This window comes from Xiphophorus couchianus, chromosome 7, assembly GCF_001444195.1.
Source record: "Xiphophorus couchianus chromosome 7, X_couchianus-1.0, whole genome shotgun sequence".
Classification (NCBI taxonomy): Eukaryota; Metazoa; Chordata; class Actinopteri; order Cyprinodontiformes; family Poeciliidae; genus Xiphophorus; species Xiphophorus couchianus.
The window spans coordinates 25,307,538-25,333,540 of NC_040234.1; the positions used below are offsets into that span (position 1 = coordinate 25,307,538).

General features: G+C 40.6%; 3 protein-coding genes across 4 annotated transcripts; 1 reads left to right on the plus strand and 2 right to left on the minus strand.

The window, feature by feature from the left end:
• Positions 1–261: 261 nt before the first annotated feature.
• On the plus strand, positions 262–5,194 carry cbx1a (chromobox homolog 1a (HP1 beta homolog Drosophila)). The gene is made up of 4 exons (XM_028022947.1): positions 262–584; positions 1,524–1,695; positions 2,930–3,024; positions 3,655–5,194. Exons 1-4 carry the CDS (start codon positions 277–279, stop codon positions 3,803–3,805), a joined length of 726 nt encoding a protein of 241 aa, XP_027878748.1. The 5' UTR covers positions 262–276; the 3' UTR covers positions 3,806–5,194.
• A 1,146-nt stretch (positions 5,195–6,340) lies between these two features.
• Positions 6,341–16,311, minus strand: nfe2l1a (nfe2 like bZIP transcription factor 1a). Of its 2 annotated transcripts, XM_028022946.1 has the most exons (7): positions 16,190–16,311; positions 14,205–14,735; positions 13,571–13,747; positions 10,508–10,621; positions 10,219–10,369; positions 9,406–10,008; positions 6,341–8,344 (listed from the first exon to the last, which is right to left on the minus strand). In XM_028022946.1, exons 2-7 carry the CDS (start codon positions 14,472–14,474, stop codon positions 7,365–7,367), a joined length of 2,295 nt encoding a protein of 764 aa, XP_027878747.1. In that variant the 5' UTR covers positions 14,475–14,735; positions 16,190–16,311; the 3' UTR covers positions 6,341–7,364. The 2 variants fall into 2 exon arrangements, with proteins under 2 accessions (XP_027878747.1, XP_027878746.1); XM_028022945.1 differs by lacking the exon at positions 16,190–16,311 and having other exon boundaries at positions 14,205–15,252.
• Positions 16,312–17,477: 1,166 nt separating this feature from the next.
• On the minus strand, positions 17,478–25,077 carry praf2 (PRA1 domain family, member 2). The gene is made up of 3 exons (XM_028023795.1): positions 24,857–25,077; positions 23,451–23,668; positions 17,478–21,388 (listed from the first exon to the last, which is right to left on the minus strand). The coding sequence occupies exons 1-3, from the start codon at positions 25,033–25,035 to the stop codon at positions 21,249–21,251; spliced, it is 537 nt and encodes a 178-aa protein (XP_027879596.1). The 5' UTR covers positions 25,036–25,077; the 3' UTR covers positions 17,478–21,248.
• Between the last annotated feature and the right edge of the window lie 926 nt (positions 25,078–26,003).

Genomic DNA, 26,003 nt, shown 5'->3' on the forward strand with positions numbered 1-26,003 from the left:
AAACTTGTGACAGTCACACAAAAGTGAGGAGGTTGCAACAGTTTTATAATTTTTTATCAGCATTTTTCATGCTGGTATTTAAATAAATGACATCACCAGAAACCTTCCTTTACCTTCAGGGAAAATAATTAAGTTTGTTTAAATCGTTAGAATAGCATTTTCTTGATCAGCAATGCCTTGGTTTTAGTTATGCATTTCAACTGTGTGAACCAAGGCAATTTCCACAACATCTTTAGCAGGTCAACAGTAGATCACTGTTCTACATCACAGAATTGCATGTTTTCTGTTGTCTACAAAGAGTCCTCTTCAGACGTCAAACTGGCGGCCGTAGCAAAGAAGAGCAAGAAGGCTGAGGATGAGGAGCAGCCAGCGGCCCCGGCCCCTGCAGCTGCGGCGGCGACAGCCACTGCGGCAACAGAGGAAGCACCTCCGGTAGAAGCAGCAGCGGCGGCGGCGGCTCCAGCCACAGCGGCAGCTCCTGCAGAGGAGGAGGAAGAGGAGGAGTATGTGGTGGAAAAGGTTCTGGACCGCCGTGTGGTGCGGGGCAAAGTCGAGTTTCTGCTGAAATGGAAAGGCTTTTCAGAGTGAGTATAACCTGCTCAAATACTGGATGCTGCTTTTTGTCCCGGGTGGACCTAGCACCACCTTTGAGATGAAGCTCCACCTCTGAGCTGCCACCTCACAGAGCAGCCCTCCCCCAGAACTCCTCCACTCAGCTCCTTCAGACTAGCCAGCAGCAGTTAGCAAACACCTTTTGGAACTGCTGAGTTCATTATAGCAGCTACTTCTTTGTGAAATGCTGGTAAAAACGGTAATAAAGGGTAAATAGAGGAGCCATGTTGTGTCACTTCCTGAAGGTGGAGCTTCAGAAAGAGCAGGAGTTTCTTAAAGAGACAGAGGTCCAATTTGTTGTGACATCATATGAAAATCACCTCAAAAACAGCCAAGGATCTGAAGCGAGCAGCGCTGATGATGGTTCGTGTTTTATAATGCCTTCTGTCCATGAAGCTGTTTAATAGAAGCTTCCAGTCGGCTCACAGTTTCTGTGTTACATGTGTGACGTCACACTGACCTGGTAGAGCTTTCTCAAAGTTCACATTATTCTCCTGAACTTCTACCATCCTATGCATTTACCTGTTGAGTTAAAGTGATCAGGAATCTTTATTATTATTATTGAAAGTGTTGAAGGATTGACTTCAACATTTTCTTCAGCATATTTTGATGTAAACATGAGCAAAAAGTATTAATTGGTATTTTCAGTTAAGTGTCTTAGATGAAATGTTCTATTTTTAAAATGTTGCTGTTTATAGATTAACACAATTATATAAAACTACTGTTGGCTGGGTTATTGGTCTCTGCCACAAACTTTCTATAGTGATCAAAAAGTTATTATGTATACTATTTGATTTCCTGATATAACTGCAGATTTACAAGTCTTCTGAGAGGCTAACTTGGGAATTTTGGCAATGTTGTTTCAGAGACATCCGTGTCTGAAGTTATTATTTCTGTATTCATCTATTTAGCGAGGACAACACATGGGAGCCGGAAGAAAACTTGGACTGTCCCGACCTGATTGCAGAGTACATGCAGAAACACAAAGAGAGGGAGGAGAAGAAGAAGGAGAGTAAGAGGAAAGCTTCCAGCGAGGCGTCTGGAGACGCAGAGGAGCGGGCCAGCAAGAAGAGAAAGGAGGAGGTAATTTATTTAACGGCTCCACAGCCAGACAGCACCTGCTGTTTAGGTTCTGTAAGTTGCCATTTCATCATTTAATTTTACATTTTATGCTTTTGCTCTCCTTGTCTCTGTTGTACATTTTAATCTGGTATGTCGGTCCTTTGACAGTTTCCCACGATTTTTACCTCAGAGACCGTCTAACTCGCATGTATCAAACTCAAGGCTCGGGGGGCCAAATCTGGCCCACCGTAGCTTTTTATGTGGCCCTTTAGACTCCAAATTACATTAATAAGTCTCTCCAGTTTTTCGCCTAATCAGACTATTGTTTTCCATGCCTCTCATAGCCGGTAAAAGTGGTCCGTTAAAGTGAAACCTGGAGACAAAGGTATGATTCATGTAGTACTATGCAATGGGAAAAATAACTCAAAACTACTCGTTCTTTTGCTGTCTGTCAGCTTTATGCTACACATAGACTTGTCGCCATAGCAACTGACAACGCAACTTGTATCAGGATTCAGCACCAAAAACACTCAAACATTACCCCCACATAGAACAGAACACTCAGTTACAGTTTTGGGTTTTATGCTTGGTGTGTATTTTGTGAGTATTGATAAGTGATCGATTAGTGATAGATTAGCCACCGCTGCTATTAGCCAAGCTAACACAGTGGTGGCTGATTAGCTAATTTAAACACCTGCTCTACTGATGTCAGGTGGTGTGTAGGTCGTCCCTTTTTATTTCTAAGCTGAACCAAAACACACCTTGTTCCACAGCACATCTATATGTTAAGTTTGTCAAAGTCAAGCATAACTGACCTACTTCCCTCTGCCTTGCTATTTTTCTTTCTTAGTTAAAACTTATTTCTCACCTTATTATCTAGTCTTAGTGTAGACAGTTCATAGCAAAACACTGCGTCCCTTTTTATATGGTCTTACATTTATGTCTAGCAGGGAAATGGGGGCGGGAACATGCTGCAAGAGGCCTATAGTTGAAAATAACATTGGAGCTCATTTAAGAATATTGTGATGTATATTGTCTATCGTGATATAGCAAAAATATATCAGGATATTAGATTTTCCTCATATCCCCCAACCCTACTGTTACTCTATATTATTGAAATCAGTCCATCACAGAACATTTGCTTGTCTCTGACAAACTAACATTTTTGTTATACAATTGTTGTGTGTCTATTTCTCCTTCTGAGTTGCTGTCTATGAGTCATGCCATGTGTGTGATGTGTGTGTTCTGCTGTCAGGGGGACAAGGCCAGAGGTTTTGGCCGAGGCCTGCAGCCTGAGAGGATTATTGGAGCCACCGACTCCAGCGGAGAGCTGATGTTTCTAATGAAGTGGTGGGTTCTCACGTCTGCTTTCCTCCTGCACTACTCAGAAACACTCTTGAGATTCTAGGCTTTCTGATAAAGTCACATTTTACCTAAGATGTTCTATGCTTTACCAGGCAGTTTAATTAACCTGTCAATGTTTTAGTACTTGTTGCGTTTTATCCAAACCCCTAAGTGTTGGGGTTCACTGACAGTTGGCTGTGTAACAGTCCTCTTCCTCATGCTATTCTCTTCTGGTCTTTGAGTTCAAAGCTCAGAGTCAGCAGCAGGTTGCAGAGGAAACAGTCTTTATTGTCCCACTGGGGGCAAAACTCAGCAGTAATGGCAGCATTAAGATATGGAGGTTGAAAGTTCCAAAAGTATCGAAAATATGTAACATAACAATATATATTTACCAATGAAGTGGTAATAATAAAAGCTAGACTGTAATCCAGATTTAAAAGTTCAGATGTGAAATGTTTTAAAGAATGCTTTAATGTGCTTTTTTTTTGTATTCTGCTTTGGAAGTGAAGCTCTGGTCATGATGTCTCTTCTATTCAACAGCTGCATCCATTCAGGTTCACCTGAAAGAAAGTATCAATGTTTCACAGTTTCTTTCCCCCAGAACCTGACAATCTTTCTTCTTCTGAAACTGAACAGGAAGAACTCTGACGAGGCGGACCTTGTACCGGCCAAAGAAGCCAACGTCAAATGTCCGCAGGTAGTGATCTCTTTTTACGAGGAACGCCTCACATGGCACTCTTACCCCACAGAAGAAGAGGAAAAGAAGGAGGAGGAAAAAAAGGACTAGTGGATGAGAGGAGGTACAAACGGGTGAAGAGGAAGTGTGGCAATGCAGGGCAGGAAATCAGCTTCCCACCAGTTGACTGTTAACTTTCAGTTTCTCTGACATCCTACAGTGTGAGGATCAGCAGCTGTCAGTGGAAGTGATAGAAAATCTGTTTTCCTGCCCTGTAAGGACTCGAGTCCTGAAAAGATGTTCCCACCCGTTAGCGGTTGCAGCGGTTTGTTTCCAGCAGGTGTGTTTGACATCTGCATTCTGTTCTGTCCCCTCACCATGAATGTGTTGTGCCTTCAACAAGTATTCTTCCAGACCGCCACGTATCCGATGGGAAAGAAAAACTAACATGGTTAAACATTAAGGTCAATGTTTGGTTTTGGATAAAGTTCGTCTCTCCCCAAAGTGTTGAGCTGATGGCGCTGCAGCCGCAGCAGAAAGAATCTGAGATGGGTGGGAACTTCTTTTAAACAATAGAAAAGCAGTGAATTTTCCAACACAAACAGAAAGCAGTTTTTTTTCCTTTCTGTGACTCTCATTCAGAAACATTGCTGATCTGATCCCACCAATATTTTACTCTAAAGTGAACAGTTTCAGTGAAATCATTTTTTTTGCCTTACGTTTTCTTGTCTGAGGTAAAGTGCTCTGTAACAAAGTGGACTTCAGTAGTATTAGGGTATGGCTCGCAATATGCTGAAAACTCTTCCTTTAGAAAATGGTTCATGTTCACTGTGTCCCACATCTGTTTTCTAGGTTATAAAATCTTAGCATGCACTGCTGGGCAACTCAACTATTCATCTGTTCTCAGTTGCCAGGCGTTTTTTTAAGACGCTCGGCATACAGAGAGGAAAAAACCGTCTCACTTCTTTATTGTTTTCTGTCAAAGCTTTCCAATTATGTGTTAACTGTAGCCCAGCTGTGCATTTCTATGTAAACTGTAATAGTGTTGTAGTTTTCTTTGTTAGCACATTTGGATTGGATTGATTTCTTTTCTTTCTTTTTTTTAATCTGGTTTCTTCCTGCTTGTCATTCGTTAGGAGCCATGCCGTTTTAATACATGAAGTAGTGATGCATGTATTGCACCTTTGTCATTTTAAAGATTTGCTATATAACAACTATCCATTCTGGCTCAACTGAAAACTGTTTTAAAGCAATTTCACAAATTTCAGTTGTTGGTGATTTAGTTATATTTCTGTACCACATCTATCAGCAATTTAAATATAATTTCCTACACGCTCTCTGCTGATGTATCAAAGTTCTATTCATCTGTGCTATGTATTCTTTTTTTTTCTTTTTTCAGATATCCTTTTTGTTCCTAGTGGATTTGCTTGTTGATCTGTTGCATGTCTGTTGATCTACTTTTAAATGCTGATTTCAACAATAAATGATTTGGGACCCATGTGTTTTTTTAATTCTTTTGTTCTATAATGAAACATGGACCACAGAAATCTGAACATCTGTAAGACCAACCATTGGTGACATTGATGGCTGTTGCACTAAATGAAGGTAACATTTCTGTGGCCTCTGGTTATTTGATGACTAAACACAAATGTTAAATACCGTAGTTTAAAGTCAATCTGTTGAAAAAACGAGTAGAGTTGAAAAATAAATCCTCAAATGATTGGACTGGCCTTCAGTCATTTCCATTTGAGGCCAGTTCAAGTATTGCTGTGTCTTTCACCGCTTCTGTATTTGATTCCCTTTGCTTAATTTCTGGAATATTTATTCTGGTGCAACTCTAAACAAGTTGAGGTTTTAGTCTAGATTTAAAGGAATTCAATGTTTCATCTGTTTTGCAGTTTTCTGGACATTTTCTCCAGATTTATGGTGCATAGAGACTGAATGCTGCTTCTTCATGTCTCCAGTTTCTGGATGCAGAGCTGACCTTCCAGAGATCTGGAAGGTTGATATAAGAGCAGATCTTGAATGTATTGTGGTGCTGAACTGTTCAGTGATTTATAAACAGTATCTTAAAGTCTATTCTCAGTGGAAGGACTGTAGATCTGGGTTTACTGCAGGCTGCTGCTTGAGTCCTTATCTGTTTTCTGCATCTGCCACGTGGGTCATGGATGATAAGTGGTATCATTCACCACACAAATGAACACTGACTGCTATGAAAGAGGGAGATGTGCTTGAGATCACTGTAAGAAGTGGCACTCGCCCCAATAACAACCAGACATTACTGGTTGGCATCACAAATATCCCACATTAAGAGAAACTGCTGAAGTTTGAAGTTTTCATGTCACTAATAACTTCAAGACGTTCTCATGTTGTGGGGGAAACTTCAAGACACCTGAGAGCAGCTAATCCAACAAGGAGCTCTGAGGGAAATTTAACAGGAGAGTGAAGCCACCAGCTCAAAGCTTGCTTAATTTTACTGCCAGCAGATAGTATATCAGTGCAAAGTTATATTGTCTGACTAATTTTTCTAAGTTTGGTCATCTGATTAATCATTTGTTCTGGTAACATATTATAGTATAGTATTCTAATCAGAATTTAGAGTCTGCATCTAAACCAAGGTTAAAGGAACAGACAGTCAAACTGGAGCATTATACTTAATAAAGTATATTTGGATTTTCTGTTTACCACAAATTACTTCCGACTTTGTATGAACACATTTCTACACATTTCTTTTCTTGTCAGGATTTTCTTGCAGATCACTGCAGAAAAGACCCAACCACCACTTCTGAATACATTAATGCATTATTGTTCTTTACATAGAACTAATACAGGTAAAATCAACATCCTGGAAAAAAAGTATAATACAACAAAAGTTACAAAATTTCAAGTCCTTTTCCATCTTCAATAGTTTCAGTCTTTGTGCTGAAGGTGAGGCAGCAGGGCGGCGCCAGGCTGCGCTGGGAACTTTACACCTTTAGTGTCTTTACAAAATGGTGCCGGTGAAAAGCTTCTCTTTGTTTCGCTGTGATGTCCACCTGTGGTCCGCTGCCTGCTGACCAGCGCCCCCTTCTGTTCAACAGAAGATGACCGGTGCTCCGGCCAAGGCTGGGATTCTCTGTTCTCCATAAGGCAGCATGTCTTCTTCTTGTGTATGAAATCGTTACACTAAGAAGCGAAGATGCACATGCAGAACATCAGAATCATCATTCTTCAGTCTGAATAATTTTGTTTTAACCCCAAGTCATTGAGATATCATTTGCTAAAAACTGATGTAGCAGATTTGTATCTATTCAAGCGTAATCCAGTTCACAGATTTTCTAAGTACCAAAGATTCGAATTGATCTTAGTTTGTCCAAATACCAAAAACAGTAAAAATACTCCTTAATGAGCAGAAGCCAGATTTAGCTTTGTTCCTTCAAGAGGAGAAAACCGACATGTTTTATACTAAAGTTTCTACAATGTTGTTTAAAAACAACAAAAGTTACAACAAACTGAGTCTGGAAAACCATAACATTTTGAAATGGAAAATTTTAGAAGCCCTGGTTTACATCTGTTGTGTACAGAACCTTCCAGTTGAGGTCATCCAGAGGTCAGGAGGGTCAGTGTTTCATGCTTTGCCGGGTCCTTGTTGGAAGCTCATTCTGCCGGTTCCAACCTGATCAGTTCTTATTCAGCTCCTCCTCTTCTTCACACCTCTGTGTTTTTTGCTGCTTTGACTGGCTCTGACTGACGCCACAGTAACTGTATCATCAGGTCCAAAACGAAGCGTGTACTCTGTGGCGTCCAGCGGCCTGCCGTTGTCATCCGCCAGCTGGGAGAAGATTTCCTGGTGCAACCTCCCAAATCTGCTCTTCATGTCCTGCAGGCGCCTGAGGCTGTTCCGCTTCTCCTGCAGCAGCTCTGAGCGCTGGAGTCTCAGGGCCTTCAAGTCTTCCTCCAATGCTAGCAGAACGTCTAGTTTCCTCTTCCTGCAGTTCTGAGCAGCTATCTTGTTCTTCCCACGCCGCCGGATGTCCCTGATGAGGGTCAGCTGCTGCTGGCTGAGCTGGCCGCTACTCAGCAGGTGGTTAAACTCCTCTACAGGCAGGTTAACAATCAGCTGGTAGGAGAAAGGGATCCTGAGGGCCCGGGCTCGCTCCTTGTCTCGGCTCCAGGTTTTAGTTTCTGGAGCCAGGCTGGAGGAGGAGCGGCGGCACGGCCTGGCTCTGCCGGCCCTCACTGATGATTCAGTCTGTATGGGGGATCTCGTCCCAGGAGCTGGAGAGGACAGCGAGGACAGGGGCGGGTTGTTGTAGGTGTGATCATGGCCGATGTGTTCCAGCCAGGAAAAACCTGGAAATAGTTTGGAATCTTCATGGTTAGCAGGGAACCATGGTGCGCCATGTCCTCCAACCGCTCCCATGTCCTCCTCCACCTCCTCCTGCTTAATAGTCACCTCCACTTCTAAATGAGGACCAGCTGAGCCGTCCTCATCACTGCTGTCCACCTTGTCAGAAAACACATTCCCCACAGCCGACGCACAGGATGAAGAAGAATCGTCCGCTGAGCCTTCAGAAACAATAGAAGAAGAGGAGGAAGAAGGGCTGTGGATGAAGTCCAGAGACAGGCCAGAGTCTGAGTCCGTCTCCACCTCCGCCTCCGCCCGGACATCTAGGAGGACGCAACAGGAAAGATCAAAACAGCTTCACAGCTTGTTTCTTCAAAGTCTGAATATTTGTGACATTGCCTCTGATTTCATGAAAGTTGTTAAAAAATAATCTAGAGCAGATCTTTAGAGTCTACCCACCCAGATCTAAAGTCAGCTTTAAAAGAAAATTTGCACATTAGAAGCCATTAAAACCCTTTTTCCTCTAAATACTACATGTGTTGTCCTGCCAAATCAATCTGCTCAGAGCATTAATAAATGAATAAATCGGCAATAACCCAGCTGCATTAGTTTGTTTTGACACACCTTTTTGATTCATCTAGGGGAGACTTAGTCTTTTTGAGTTTTGAGACACCTGGGCTCAAACTCCCAGGTGTCTGGTAGAGGAGTCACGTTCACGACAAACAGCCTCAGCGTGGGGCTGAGGGGTTAGTCAAAGTAGAAGTTTACTGTATAAATACTTTACATGTACCTGGGTGTGTCTGAAAAAATTATGTAAATATGTGGAAATGTAAAGTATGGCCAACAGAAAATGATCAGGGAGACAGCCAACAGCTCCACAGCTCCACCAGAGGAAGCTGAAGTTTTAGTTCAGGTGAAATCTGAAAGGTTCCCGACTCCAGTCAGTTTGACCAATGACCTTTAGGTATCTGCTGATGCTGAAGTGAGGTTTTAGCTTGATTGAGCCAAGTCTCCATCCAAATCAGGAAACACATTGGCATCACAAGGAAATACAAGTGTTTGGAATGGCCTAGTAAAAGTAAAGCTGACATGTGATCTGTGGGGTTGCGTGAAGAAGAGAGTTTCTCACAATCTGATACATGTTAGGAACTTCTGCGAAGTAAAAAAGGCAAATATTGCTAAATTAAAGAATCAGTTGCTAGAAAACCAAGATGCTTCAAAAAGTATTGGTGTCCTTTATGTCTTTGGGTTATTGCACTTTTCCCTCTGACAGAATTATTTATTTTTAGCTGGATGGCAAAAAAAAAACAAATGTAATGTTATTTTTAAATGATTTATTAATAATTCTGCTCCTTAAGCCAGTGGACTCTCTATAGTGAAATACCTCCCAGTCTGCTGCGCTGCTCCTGATCTTCCATCCAGTTGCCTCTTCTGTCAGCTCCCTGATGGACTCCATCACAGTGTAGCTGCTCTTCCTCTTCAGATCTGGCTTCCAGCTCAGGACTGAATCCCTCCTCCAGTTCTCCAGCCAACAACTGAATGTCTTCCAAGATGTTCAAATCCTTCAACAGGTCACTGATGTGGCTGGGAAAACCGTCTGCATCTTCCTCAGCCAACACAAAGGAACTGGATGATGTTTGTCCAAAGTCCTGGTCCAGATCATTCCCTCCGGTCGCTTGGCTGACACTAGGAGTTTTCAGGTCGTATGAAGGAGAGTCTGAGCTGAATGGAGAAATGTCCCGAGTCAGCAGGTTCATGCTGAAGGCTGCCAAGTTATCTCCACCATTCATTCCTTCGTCAGTGTCTTCTGTAGGATTTTCGTCCAGTAGGTCAGTGTAGTTTGAAGGAATTGTCCAGGAGTTCAGCCTGGAGTTCCCCAAAGTGAAGCCTGTGTTGATCACTGAACCATCCTCATCCAGTTCATCACTGGGAGTCAATGGTAGCAGAACTGGCTCCTGCTCCAGCTGATTAGCAGTCCCAAACAGATCTAAAAACAAACAGGAAGTATTAGGGGGGGAGGGGGGGGGGGCATCTTTGAATAATAATAAAAAGCTCTCTTTGAATTCATGATATATTTTAAATCTCTGCTTCTTTTGTATTTCTTAGTTTTCAGCTAATGAATAATTCGGTCCACTTTCATCTAAAACAATCAGAGCTCAATCCAAGGTTGAGTTTTTCTTTGCCCCGTGTGGCTCACCCTGCTGCCAGAAGGTTCCTGTGAGAGGCTCTGTCCCAGGACGGGTGCTGGAACATGGGGGCGGAGCTTCAGACCCATCACCTGGTGCAGTCGCAGGTGTTCTTGAGTCAGGGCTGCGGTTTGAACAGGTCATCATTTCAACATCTGTGTTCTGCAGATAAAAGATTACAGTTTCATCTTATTTCATCTGTATCTATGATCTTTTCAGAGGTTTCATGTCCTGTATATTTGAATCTCTCTTTTTTTGTTCATCACATGCATTTGCATCCCTTCTAACTCTGTTTGTTACCTCAGGCTCCAGGATGTCCATTAGATCCTGCCACTGGAGTTCCAGGTCAAGGCCCAGTGGCTGATTTTCAGGGAGCATGTCGGAGGATTCATCACTTCTGTCAACATCAGTTCTCTAAAGAACAGCAGAGGAGTGATGAGTGTCCAGACATCTGGGGTGGGGCTAGAGAGGGACGGGGGCAGTGGAAACCTCTGACATGACACTGTCATAAACATGATGAAATGAAGGTGTCTTTATAAATGTTTATAACTTTTATCATGAAGTGAAATTCTGTAAATAATGCAGAGTTGCAATAAAAGTTGCATTAAAGTCCATCAAAATTGTCAATTTGGCATTATTCAGTAAATAATAACTCTTTTAATTTCCATTAAAACTTGCATGAAACATCCATTAAAAGTGTCAACTTTGTGTTAAAAGTGTCGTTATTTACCAAATAATTCTTCATGACAATAGTTATAAACATTTATGAAGGTTCCTTCATGTTCATGACAAGTTTTATGTCATGTTTATAACGATGTCATGTCAGTCATGCACACCCCTTCAAATAAAGTGTTAGCAAAGTAATATGGTAACACACACACACACACACACACACATATATATATATATATGCATTAAAAGCCTTAATGTTCTACTTTTGAAAGTAAATCTGTTGGGCCTGTTGGGTCGTCTGTTGACTCAGACGACACACTGCCAGACAAACACATTTAAAGTAGAAAAAGAAAGAAATAAGTGACCAACAGTTCAAGATTAAACAAATTTTCAAGATAAAATATTAAAGATTAAATAATAAAGATTTGTTTTATTTCACATATCCAGTCTGAAAAAAATGATTGAAGTTTAAAAACTATTTTTCTGATGAACAGTTCTGGTAGATTAATGGAATTAGTGGAATGTGACGAAGGTCGTCCTGCTTTTGGTTGGCTGCTTGTTTGTGATCATGTGTAGAAGAAATAAACAAGGTGGATTGCAAAACTGGGACATATAAGTACGAGTCAGGATGTGATGATCAGGTTTCAAAACAAGACAGACAGTCACGAGGTTGACTGTACAGCGCCTGATATTTAATACAGGAGGGGGATTTCAAAACACTGCTGTACACACTTTCATTTAAAGGAGCAACACACTCATAGATCCGTGTGCTGCAGCTGACTTTCACAAAGAAATCTGACACTGAGAGTCAGCTGCAGCTTTTAATCCCATGCAGCCTCCATAGCAGAAGAGGTTGTTGCCTTCTAGGATGTTCTTGGCTCTCCATCACTGGTGTTGGTTTCTGTGTTCTAACATTGACAATCTGAAGTTTGAAGTCCTGTTTGCTTTCCACAGTTTGGACAATCAGGAGTTGTCCTGCACAGCAGAGCAGCTTTTAGTGATGTGAACTGTAACTACCTTCCTACTGTCCTTCTTGTCCCAGTATTTTTACCAAATCTTTCTAAGATAAAAAGTCTATTTTTTGGCAGATTGTTCATTTGTTTGCACAATGATAATTTGCATTTAGATATTTATCTATGTCTAGTTAACTGTTCTCAGAGAGAATCTACACCTGAAGCAGAAAGAAAGCCAGGCTGGGGTTGGAACCCAGGACCAGAATGCTGCAGTGCTTCGTGGATGGACATGTCTGAAGGATTTCTAGGTTAGGAAGGCCATGCGAAGCAGAAATATGAAGACAGAGGTCAGAGGTCAAGGCCACATTAATTGATTTTCAGGCTGAAACATGCAGCTACAGAAGCAGTCAGTCTCTCCAGTGAGACATTCGGAGCTGCAGATTGAACCCAAAGCTCTAAAAGGAAGGACTACTTTTTAAGGATTCCTTCCTTTCAAAGGAATGTGTGTTGCTTGCGCTGTATTGACAACGTTGATCGGGGCCTTCATTTATAAGCCTGGCTGTTTAGTCAGGCTTATAAATGAAGCATGATGAGCATGAGATGATGAGCATGATGAGCATCAGTCCTGCACTTTATATTTTATACTGTATTTTATTTTATTCTGGAGTAACCTCACAACATTGGAATCTCAAAACATTGTCCTGAGCCGTATGCAACAAAATTCCGTTCTGTTTACACCCTGTGCATGCAAAATGACAATAAAGTCAGTCTAAGTCTAATGATGTGGCAGGAAAACGTTACAAAACTCAAACTGAAACATTAAGGGCCGGTCCAGCAGAAAGGCTTGGAGATATGCTCAGAAAAAACAGGCCGCTTCATATCCTCACACCTCTAAATGGGAGCAGAACATGTCAGTGTAACTAAACAAACATCTTTGATTTTCATTTTATATTGTGGAATGAAGTCAGAGTGTGTGGCACAGCAACAGAAGCAGAAGTGTTCATTTACAAGGCGTTGCAGCCTAACTGAGTTCATTGCTTCATTTTTCTGGTGACATCAGGTTTGCTGGTGACTCATCAGTTTCTGACTCAGTGTCTCACATGCCACCGAGCTCAGCTTTTATCTTTACCCAAAACAAACCCACTACATTGGTTCACACCCAGGGTTATGGAGAGTTATTGGTAACCCGGCAACAACAGTGGTGATTTCAGAGGGTCACTACTAAAGTTTATCTTGAACTAAAGTTAAGAACTAAATAATTTTGGTTCCAGAAGGGTAATTTTTTAAAATAACACTTTTAATATTATCTATTATTATTACTTATTACAGATAAATGGTTTCACATTTTCAAAAGACGTCACAGTAACCCACATTGTTTCATTTTACACAGCAAAATATCTCTGACCTTACACTGTTCAACAGAACACAGATATCTTGTTTTCTTAAAGTGAATGTATTATTTAAAATGTACATTTTTGATGTTATTGTAACATTATGTTATAATGTTATTATTATCTTTAGCCAAACATGTTGGATTTCTATTGAGATCAATGTTGGATAGTTTTAACTGAACATTAGTCCAACATTTATTGGAAGGTTAGAGGAGACTAGAGTTGTTCAGAGTCAGACCTTAAGCTACATTAAACCTTCCTGGGAAGCGGGAGGCTAATTTTCTATGTAAATAATACAACAGAGACGCATCATGCTGCCCACCATGATGTGTGATCATCTGGCATACCTGCTCTCCGTCCTCCAGACCATCCAGAACTTCTCCTTGTTCCATCGTTGGCTCACTTTGGACTCTCTCTGCCTGACCCGGTGTTCTGTCCATCAGAGAGTTCTGGTCAGGAAATCGTCCAGAGAGAGGACCTGCTTCCTGCTGGACCAGCCATGTCTCCAGCTCTGCCTGAGGAACCTGTGAAGAAAAGCTTCAGATAAAGACTTTTTACAAACATAGGCTATATGAACTTTTAATTAGAAACAGATTGTTGTAGTAATAAAGCAGATAATGCTTCCTCCTTTTATGATGATCCTCTTTTTATTTTCAATCTCATTTAGGCGTTTTTTTCCCCCTACTTCAAAGGGAACTTGTTCTTGTTATTTTACTGTTTCGGTTCTTCATTCTTCATATTTTATTAAATCTTTGCAACATCAATGCCTTATAAATGATTTATTCAGTTTAATTCTTTAAATTAAATTTTAAATGTTTTTTCTAAAGGAGGTGATTAAATATTTCTGTTCAGAAGGAAGTGATGATACAACACACAAATTTGGGTGCACACTTTTACATTTTTGGTCAATTTCTGTATATACAAGCTCATGGTGTGAGTGGCTGAAGAAAAGCTGGTCCTTATGAGGGTGTGTTTCTTTACCTGTATCCGGTCCAGAGAGCGGACCCAGCCCAACAGCCTGCGCGCTGTGAAGAACTGATCCAGATCCACCGTCTTGGGGTGCAGGCTGTACCGGTTGCGGAGATTCAGGATCTGTGTGTGTGTCAGCGCAGAGGTCGGACCCAGAATCAGCTCACACCAGGATGGAGGCATAAACGCCTCCAGTCCCACATCCACCCTGACTCCACAGAGACTCAACAGGATGGCCATCTGAATCAGTCCCTCTGTGAAGTATTCCTTTATGTGTAACATGGTCCTTTGGTTTGTGTTGTTTCTCTTCCTGGAAGATCCGTCCAGAACAAGTACTGCTATAACATGGGTCTCTGTGGGAGGATGTGTGTAACTGTAGTTTGAATTTTATGTTAAATTGTGAAATTATATTTTGGCTTCATTGTTTTCATAGTTTACTGAAGATAGCTAACATGCCATGCTGCTTCACTCTAACAAGAGAAAGATCTCTGATGAGTTTCTGGCCGGTGATCAGGGTGGGTCTTCTTCAGAGTAGAGGTGTGCCTTCAGACCACACAGGAAAAAAACAGGAAAGGGAAACACTCGTTATTTTCTCTGACAAACACAGGAACTAATGAAATAAATAAACCTTCTTTTGGGATTTATGCTCGTCTTTCTAGCTAAACTTTGTATGTTTTAATGATTTGTTGCTCATTTTTAGGCAAGTCATGTACAGTGCATCCAGAATGTATTCTTTTGAACGTCTCCCTCTTCTGTTATTAACTTTTTATTTTTCATAGCCAGAGAAAGTCATCAGTTCATCTGTTTGTTTTTGCCTGTTTGTCTTGCCACTCAAACTGAGGCAGGTTCTGGTTCTGGTTCTGGTTCTGCTGGAGGTTTCTTCTTCTAAAGGGGAGTTTTTCCTCTCCACTGTTGCCACATGATGTAACCAGCCATATTTGTCTTGCTTAATAAACACACTTCCTTCTGGTTTCATTTTCCATGCCGCAGCAACACAGTCTGTTGATACCTTATGAACCTCATCCTCTGGGTTGCTATGACAAAAACAGCATGGAAGACATGCATGTCAAAATTAAAAATGTTACATGTCCTGGTTATTACGGCTGAAGTTGATTGAAGCATGTAAGCCGGGAAAGTGAAAAAAATAATAATTTATCTAAAAAACAAAGGATTTTTCTGATTGGATGGGTTTTATTATGGAGGGAAAAAATATGCCCTGTCTGAAACAGTCTGTTGTTTAATGTATATCATACATATTTAGTTTTACATTCTTCATAAGACGTGCTGACTTGTTGTTAAAAAGATCTCTTGCTTTAAACCTAATAAGCCAATATTTGGTTCAGACAAAGTCACATGTCTTTGTGGTTAAATCCATTTTAATCTACTTATTGCTTCAGGCTCTGCTGCCTTTTGACTCCAGACATAAAGCTCAGATAAAGGTATTTAGTACTTTATTCACTGTTAATTATTGACACATTATGTCGTCATTCCTTATATGGTTACTAATTTGTCTTGTTAAAAAAAAATCAGAAAAATAAGCCACATCCTTTAGGCAAAATAAAAATTAAAAAATCTATATTCTGAACTTGTACAGGGGAACATTTCACAGCTTAATTCAATGAAGAAATCTTCATTTGACCTAACCACTGAGGAGTTAAAAATGGTTGGAAAAAATTGATTTTTGAAGTGAATCCTAAATTTGTAAGATTAGGGAAGATGTGGAGAAGTCAAAGTTCATTGTTACATGGTGCTATGAATGCTCCCTAACAGTCTGTCAATACAACATGTTACACAATGTTTCCAGCCATCATAAACAGATCTCTACAAAATAACCTAGGAATCAGCAAAGTCACTCTGAGGTCCAAAACAGCTAAGAAAACAAGCAGCTTGTGATTATATGACACGACTTTCTGATGAAGTTTGAGATCAGTATCAGATCACAGCAGAGATAAACTGACAGTCAGTAGAAATCTGGATCTAGTTGAAGTGTTTCTTACCGGCCAGACAGTTCACCGGTCAGCAGCTCAGGTCCAGTCACCCTGACTCACTTCCACCATTCTCTTTCTGTTCTGACAAAGTTAGAAGCTGAGCCTTTTTAAAGCAGCTGGCCTGCGCTAGGCTCCTCCTCCTGGTGACTCACACCGTTACCAGAGGAGTGTGTCACTCTGTTGGTGTATGTTGCTCTGCTGGTGTGTGGCAGCTCTGCTGTTAACAGCGTAAACTTGCATCATCCTCCTGCCTGCTGTCTGGTTCCAGGATTTTCTTTGTGTTGGGAACTCAACAGTGTTAAGAAATAACATGGATACACATTTCAGTGTTTCGTCCTCCAAACACAGGCAGATCCACTGAGTCAGAGTCCCTGCTGAGTGTTGAGAACAGCGGAGGAAACATGTGAGAAGAGTTGTCTAAATGTGGGTGACAATTTGGCCAATTCACGTCTTCCCAGAAGGTTTTTTTATTCCTAAAAATCCATCTTCATAATCAGTAGTGAACAGTGATTCTACAGCTTCTCCTCACAATGTTCACATTCTGCAACTCAGCAGACAGGAGGGACCTGCAGAGGACAGTGAGAGGAGCTGATCTCCACAGGGCCCTAAAAGCTGAAGAACCTTTAATAAAAAAAATATTTTTTACAAATTTGTTAAAACTGTCACCATGTCATGACAGTTTGGTATGAGACATAACCTGTGAAAAGATCGATTACCTCGTCTGCAGTTGTCTGAATAAATGTACTGACCAAAAACAACCAATCGGAGTCAAGAGGACGAGCTTAGTGCTGTCAGTAATACTCATGGACTAGCTGCTAAATGTACTAATGGCGGAGAAACAACTCATAGTTCCAGGAAAACCGTTTATCCATCAGTGGCCATGATAACTAGCGTTAGCATTCATGACAGACTTTGCTAGCTGCACCGCAGCAGAGAACAAGGGGATGTAGGGAGAGATGGGATGAGCAGCACCACATAGAGGATGATTGACAGCGCTAAGACCCACCTCCAGGTTCTGATTGGTTGTTTCTAGTGTTTCAGGTAGAAAGCAGACGAGCTCAATCTTTTCACAGATTATCTGTCTCGTACCGTTGTGTCATGACAGGGTGACAATTTTAACAAATACAGTATGTTAAAAACAATTAGAAAAGGTACATATTGCAGTTTTAAACCAGGTCTGGGGTTGGGAAAAGGGCAACTGAAATCTCTGCAGAACCCACACATCCTGGACACAAACTGTTTACACTTCTACAGGTTTGCAGCCCAAAGACAGCCCACCCCCAAATTAGATGACACATTCCAGGAAAAAAAACATTGTTTTTATTAAGACAAATGTACAAAATCCATACTGGGACAGTTAAGCAAAAACATTTAATAAAACAGAGAAACAGTTTAACTATACAAGAAAAAAAAAACCCAGAAACATACACATGTAAAATATCAAATGGCACTTTGAGCTGGAAATGTTAGCCACTGTTTACATACAAATACAAATCTTTAACAACTTCATTTACTTGTAGATAAACCAGCTTGTTTCTTTTTCATAATAAAGTATTGTTCTGGCAGCTCAAGGTAATACAGTCATATTAAAGAATGAATACACAACACCACACTGGAATACCAAGCTGAGAAAATCAAATGCACACACATTGTAATATTCAGACCAGGAGTCAGCAACCTTTACATCTCAAAGAGCCGTTTCTGCCTCCGTCCAACTACATCAACTCATTTAGAGCCACTGATGCTACAGAAGAAAAACAGACAACCTAGAAAATGTGTAATCTGAGCAAAAGGAAATTTGATTTGTCGGCTTAAAATTTTATTTTGACTTCTAGGTTTAAAAATGAAGATCAAACATTTGCAAAAAGAAAATAGATACATTTCCTTCTTGGGAAAAGTCATTAAAGTTCCAACTTAATGACAAGGAAAAATGTTTATAGTAAAAAATGTTACTTGTACTTAATGAAATTCTGTTGTGGAAATTCTACCCGTTTGCTTCATAAAAAAGTATATTTTTCTAAAGGTATCATTTGTTATGTCTATATTTTAAAACTTTAGTTGGTTCTGTATTTATGTTTTTCGCTAAAGTTATTAAAATCCATAATTGACGGTCCAAAAGCCATTTGCAGCTTCAGAGCCACAGGTGACACACTCTGATCCTATAAACTACCATAACTTAATATTTATCCTCATTTTCACTATAAGAACATTAAACACTTTCAGCTTCTTCATAAAAGGTTTTAACTTGAACTTCCCAATCAGGACGTTTCCCAAAAGGAAACGAGTTAATATCACGAGTGGTTTTCTGAGTGGGAACTTGTGAAATCTGGCCTGTGAGCAAAAAGCAAACCAAATGCTACATCTGAATTAACAAGAGCAAAACTGAAACCTTGTCTATTACTGAAACTTCAGTAGAACCTGTTTTCCTGAGTCCGTAAGTTGTTTTGTTTCTACTCATCAAAATTTCAGCTAAATAAGGGAGAGAGTGCTACCAGTAAAAACCCAAACACTGCTGAGCGCTCAGCTCCCGGGTTAAATGTTTCCACGCAGCAGACGCCGCTCTGCACCTTTCAGCACAGCTGGAGGAAAATCAGATCACTTAGAGATCCACCAGTTAAATGAAGCATAACCAATGAGTTGGATCAGATTCATCAGTTTGTGTATTCTGTAGATTTTCTTCTCCAGAAGCTTTACGATAAATTTAGACATTTAGAAAAAATCTTTAATGTGTTTCTCAGGTATCATATCAAGAAACAGATTCTTCATCTGCAGCCATATAGAACTGATTTTCTACATTATCTTTATCGCACATAATGCAACTGATAATCAGCATATTCCTATGTAATCAATTTAAAAACGATCATAATCTGGAAAACAGTAACTTTGTAAATAAATATCAGTTTCAGAACCACCTGGTTTACCCCACAACAAGGACTACCAGACAATCCTTCTCATCCAAACACAACCATGGATATTTAAAAGCATTATGGTGCGAGTATAATTTCACTGATCCTGGTTCAGTCAGAATCAGTAAAGGCATCTGTCTCAAGTTATCATATGTACTATGATCAGTTTAAGACGGCAGCACAAACCCAACGTCCAGCTGAGACTTGTGCCCTACTTACATCGAGCCGCCCTTCAGGTAAACTAACATTTTCGTTGCGATCCAGTCGCTCATTTACACGGCACCGGTGAGCAGAGTCCCTCACATCACCACTGTTCTTTACCAGTTTTATCTAAACGTGGAACTTCTTCCTAATCAACATCAGAAGATGGCGGCAGTTTTCAGGCAATGGTCTGGTGTAAACAAAGCCTTTTTGGGGACCAAGCAATGGTAGTCACATAATAATGTTAATTATCATTTAAAAGAAGAAGAAAAAACATCTATCAGACCCCCGAACCTGAAGAAAAGTGCATGAAAAATGAAACTTTCACCAAAAAAAAAAAAAAAACTATTTGACATGTCCTATTTTGTAAACTTCAGTAACTACTTGGTCACTTTTACCTGTTCTCTTAGTTCCCTGTCCTTAACAACAGACTCGATAATGATCACCTTTTCACTGGTTAAGTGGGGCAGTATCACATAAAATCAACTTTTAGAGCTTTACATCATATTATAATGTTATTACCTCACCAAAACATACCTGGAGGGTTGTCTCGATTTTTACATGGATATTTGAGAAATCCTTTAATCCCCATGGCAACCATTCACCCATGGGTGGAGCTAGCCCCACCTTTGAGATTAAGCTCATCCTCAGATCATCAGTTTCCAAGCTTCCGCCTCACAGAGCTGCTTTGCCCCACAACTCTCCCACTCAGCTCCTTCAGACTAGCCAGCAGAAATTAGCAAACACCTGGTGGAACTGTGCAACTGCTGAGCTCATTACAAACTATTTTTCAGTGAAACGCTGGTAGAAATGTTCTTAAACGGTTAATAGAGATGCAATATTATGACTTTTTCAGAAAAAAAAGAAGAATTTAAAGAGACAAAACCCCAACTTCAAAGCGTTAAATTACAAGGTTAAATTTGTTTTAAGTCATATTTGATTTTTATTGCATTTTATAGATAGTAAAGGTGACATAGTTATTTAATTGCACTATAAAAAGGCTCTATGTGCCTGGATAATATATAATTACTGGCCCTTTAAAGGTTGAATACCACAATGTACAAACACGTAATGCAACAAAATCATCAACTGATGTGTTTTAGTGTTATAAAAAGGCCTAGTCAGGGGCCCCTCTCCCCCGCTTGGCCCCGCCCCTTTATTGCATCACAGAGCCAGCTAATCCATGGAGGCTAATGGGGGGAGGGGGGGCAGTGTCCTGTTAGTCGGTCTTCACAAATATATTTGCAATGACCTTCAACACATGCTGCTTAACTGAAGGTTTATCAGAGGATCACCATTTCCTGCTTCCATTACAGAGTGTCACAGATGGGAAGAGGAAATGTCTTTGTCAAAAAAGAAACTATCAGCAATTAAGAAGGTCATTGATCAGTGATCAGTGATCACACTGGCTGATCTGCTGGAATCTTCTTCATTATCTAAAACTACATTAATAAGCAGCCAGCCACTACTCCACATAGAGTTCTTAGTTGTTGTGTGTGTGTGTGTGTGTGTGTGTGCGTGCGTGTGTGTGTGCGTGTGTGTGTGTGTGTGTGTGTGTGTGGGCGTGTGTGTGTGTATGTGTGGTGCAACAGCTGAGAAACGGCTCTGGACACTCAGGGTGTTTGGAGGTCTAGTTCAAGTTCCAGGTTGGAAATCACTTGTCTAGCCTGTTTGCTCCTTCATTGTTACAACATGATGTATTCATGCAAAATGATTTTTTGTTCCATTGGTAAATTCTGTAAACATTAACATAAGGCGGTTTAGACCAGTTGGGTAGAACAACAGATGAAACTACAAATGGTTTCACAATAAAAAGGGAAACACCTTCAGTCCTTCACTCCATAACCATAACCACATGTGCAAAAATTGTCAAACTATAAAACTTGTCCAATTTGGTCAATTTTCTTCTGGTTTCTGATCAGAAAATAAAGAAGAGGTGAACCTTTACCCCTGCTGGGCGTTTAGGAGCCAGCCTCCTGCTCCTGCCCCAGGGCCTCCAGCAGGAGCCCCATGGGGGTCCGCTTCAGGCCGATGCTCTCCAGTTTGTTCTCCAGCTTGTTCTTTAGGTTCCGCAGCCTCATCGACGCATGGACCAGAACCACTGGAAGCACACAGGGACAAACTAATCAACCTTTTATGTACAACAAAATAAAGAATAAAAGTTTCTCTTTTGGTTCTTTTTTTATTTTTCAACCATTATGGGGAAAATATCCTGAGCTGACGTCTGCTATTTGACAATATATAAATCCAAAAAAACAAATGATCAGATTCTTTATCAAAACAGAAATGATTTTCACTAATCTCAAAGGCAAGAAAACACATGCACAGGTGCATTTCAATAAAAAAAAACAACAACAAAAACCATTTCTTTTTAGTAATTAAATTCAGATAATGAAGCACCTTTGAAATAGATTCATTATGTATATTTGTATTTCTAAAGTGTTTATTTCTGTCAACTTAAATTTAATCAACATCCCCATTCAGTTTCTCAGACAATGACAAAATGACATGAGACCAGATGAAAGCGTTAGCAGTCCCTGACATGGTGAGGTCATTTCCCAGCAGGACTTGCGTTCTGAACACACCACAGAAGGGTCATCACCTTCTTTAATGACCTTGAGATTATGGTGCTGGATTAACCAGCAAACACTGGAGAATCTCTGGAGGATTGTCAAAAAGAAGAAGAGATGAGCCTGAACTTAGAGGTCGGCTAGACTTTTTTGACCGACAGCATTTTAAAAATCTGTCATGTACTATTTTTACCCTTCAAATTACAATCATATTAACATATGCTATTTAGCCACATTTTTGTGTGGTTTAGTTAATATTCTCCTAGTTGAACCCAGATCTCATCACACATAAAGCATATGAACGCATCTACGGTAACTTTTTCTCCGTGACAAAAACCACTGACTGTGGCCCCAATAATTTATAATAAATTAAATTAAATGACTCCACTTAAATTACCAGCACTTCATCCGCTGGGGGTCTGAACACACAGCCTCACAAATTCCTCCTGGTCGCCTCTGCAAAGAAATCTGTGCTAGTTCATCGGTCAGTTGGCTCTGGCTGATCCAAACCGATCAATTGAACTTTTTTATTTTTTTTTAACCCTGTGCGCTCTGGGCGTGCGCTTTAAAGAGGATTTTTTTGCGTGGTTTTGCCTCCCCAAACGGACAGATGTTACGTCTGCCGCGCTTCTGAGCGTCGCTCTCCTTCTGGGTGTAGGAGGGTAATGTCTTCCAGCTCCATTTGTTAAAACCAGAGGATGAGTTAAGTTTAATTCTTCGCAGTGGCGGAGCTGCGTCTGCACTGGTTGTGAAGCGTACTGTACATGTTATGGTCTAATTAATTTCTGCACCTTTATTTATTTCCTCAAGATAAACTCCCGGCTCCTCTGTTTAGACTATAAATGGTTAACACAACATTGCATTCTCTTTAGTTTTCTCTGTATTGTATGTAATGGAGACAGGAATTAAATGCACCATTTCTACCAAAGGTTTGGTATGAGCTTCCTAACCAGACGCTCCAAAGTGTCCGGTCTGTAACTCTTCAACACGCTGCCAGCTCCCGGTCAGGAAGACGCATTTAGTTCAGTGTCCATGAGATGATATTCAGAAAGGATTTTTTATTGATTGATTTTAGTTGCTTCTGCGATTAAATCTTTGCTTAAAGTCTATAATGTCTGCCCATGTGCACCAATCAGGGGTGTTAATTATAACCTATAAATGACCGACGGGATTCAAATTTTCCGGTCGTTTAAAAAAAAATAACCGGTCAAATACAGAAAATATTTGGTTAATGCGACCTCTGCCTGAACTACAGGCTGATCGCTCAATGCTACCCTGGACTGAAAATCATTTCATTAATCTGATGATTCACATGTTCTGAGAAAAAATAGTTTGGCTTTTTATTCACTTTTTATAATCATCATAAATAGCAAACATGCCCCTTTATTTATTATTATTTTATAATATATAGGATTAACTTTTCAAAATGAATTAGTCAAATAGATGATATTCTTATTTGTTGGGATGCATCTACGTAAAGAACTCAAAACATGTTCAGTTGTTGAAAGAAAAAACGTCACAACTACCAGGCAGAAAACAAACTGAAGACCTGAAATGATGAATACAGAGCAGTGTGTGTGTTCACAGTCTTACTCAGTACTGGGCTTGCTATTCCAAACAGGAACACAGTCACTCCTCCCAACACCGATATGAAGAGGTAACTGGCCAAGAGAATGGCGAGCACAGCCAATAATGGGTGGTTTCTACGGAAACGGCGGATGGGAGCTTTGTTCTCCGCAGCCCAGACGAAACCCAGGAACAACGCGGTGACCACCGTCATCCCAACAAACATCTGGATGGGCTGGAAATACCTGAGGGAAGAGAAACATCCTCACTTCACATGAGAAAAACTATTTTGGCTGAGCCTGAAAATAACGTCACAAATCTTCAGAGACGGCTGCACCGATCACCCAGCTTTGAAAAACTTGACCTGCTCATTCCAATTCTTGCCTACACTTTCTTTTTCTCTAAGTTGCTAAATGTAGCAAGAAAGTCACTGAGTGGGTAACAGTGGGGTCACTATTGTTAACTGCAAACGTGCAGACATGACCTGGTGAGTGGCGCCAACAGAGATACAGAGGACAGTAGCTGATTTTTAGACCTTTGCTGAGGAAGATAAGATCAGTGGACAAGATCAGCTTCACATGTAAGCATGGGCCATCAAGTCACGCTGAGGCAGCAGTAACTTAAACCCAATGTTTTTGGCCAATTTCAAGAAAAAAATTGCAGTAAAATTCAGAAGGAATGTGGCAATCTGTAGATTCTGTATGAACTTTGCAGATTGGTGTAAAACTGGAGGAACTAAGTGATCCATATAAAAAGATCCACATAAAAAGCTATGGCGGGCCAGATTTGGCCCCTGGGGCTCGAGTTTGACACGTGTCCTAAATGAAGGACTTTTCATTCTGAAATATGTCCAGCTCTTGATCCTTTCACAGTTTACAGCTTTAGCTTTTTCTACTCCAGCTGATGACAACCTCCACCTCTACAGCTAACTAGAGACGGGAACCTTTCAGTGTCTAGGAATTGGATTCGATTCCGATAATTAGTATCACAATTCTATTCAGAATTTTCATTTCAAAAACCAATTTTACTATTTAAACATTTTAGAGATTCAGTTTAAATTATGTGAATTATGCAAGAGGAAAAGGACGCAGCCCTGTATGTAAACATGGACAACATTTTACACCTGTCATTTTTGACTTCATCAAAGAAAGGTTCCCGTCCACGAACAGCGCCCCTTCCTGGACAAAGTGGACCAGAGCCGAGCAGGGTGAGACCTGGTCCGAACCCCGTGCATCTCCTACAGCTGTTAGCCAAGGTGGGGGAACTAATCAACCAAACCAGCTGCATGACACACCGGCTGCTGAGCGCGAGCGGAGAATCCCAGATGAAATGTCCATTTGCACCGAGAATATTACAGAGTTGAGTAAAGTAAAAACTGTGAGAAGGAGAGAAAGGAATGATCTGAGGGAGGACGTCAGGATACTGAAACTTACCCCACAAGGAGCAGGACGCTCAGCGCGGACAGGACGTAATTGCTTTGATAATACAAAAGGTTGTTGATCATGCGGCTGTTCCAGCGGTCCAGGTCCCGCACATCTGGCACCGCAAAACGAGCCGAGCTCAGCAGAAAATCATCCAGGCTGCGTAGGGGGGGCGGCTGCACGCCTGCCATCGTTCCCAAACCAGAAATAAACTGGGTTTCCCAGAATGCAGCGCGGTGAAAACGAGAGGCGGAGAGGCGCGTCTCCGTGTAACGGAAGTGAGCTTTTTTCCTGACGTTTCATCATGTCTGCTTGATTAAACTCACAGCATCCAAAGTGACGAGGCTAAAGGAAAGCAAAAACATATCAATAAATAAAAAGAAGCCCTTGTTGGAAGAACCAAGGGACTTTTAACACGCTTATCAGCCTCGTTGCTGGGTTAGGAAATTGTTTGTTTGTTTTTATCACGCTAATTTACAGCAAGCGTCAACAATAACTGCAGTTTATCGTCAGTCCATATTCAATGAGCTCAACCTAATTCACTCTAACACAACCTTATGTTACACTCATTAGCTCTGTTCCATCAAATAATATAGAATCAATAATAGCACTGAACTAATAGCAGACTGCAAACCCGACCTCGAGCAAGCACAGGGAGAAAGTGGGGAGAAACAGCTCAGTATTGTGTTGTTCTTTTGATGTATTCAATGTTTTTTATCATTAGTCTATTTATTTGTGTTTACGCATAAAGTTATTTGAATTACCTTAGCTTGCTTTGTCTTTTAAAATGATAAACATTCTGGTAGGATTATGTTAGGGTTTAGATAAAGTGAGGCTCACTCATTCCAATCTGTAAGTGGAAATGTGAGCGTGTAAAATTCTACTCTAGATCGAACAGGGAGTTAATTAAGAGACGCCAGATTGGAGAAATATGATTTCTCTTCATTTAGCAGAGTTTCTTATGCACATTATCAAATCTGATGAAAGTTTTTAGAAAAATATTCCTGATATATGAAATTCACTGTCATCACTTTATCAAAGACAGAAAATAGTTCTTGAAAAATGCATGAAAATATAAGCCGCATAAACTATTGTTGTTTGTTTGTTTTTTGTTTTGGTTCAGGATTGAACCCACACAGGTCATGGTCCAGCACACATT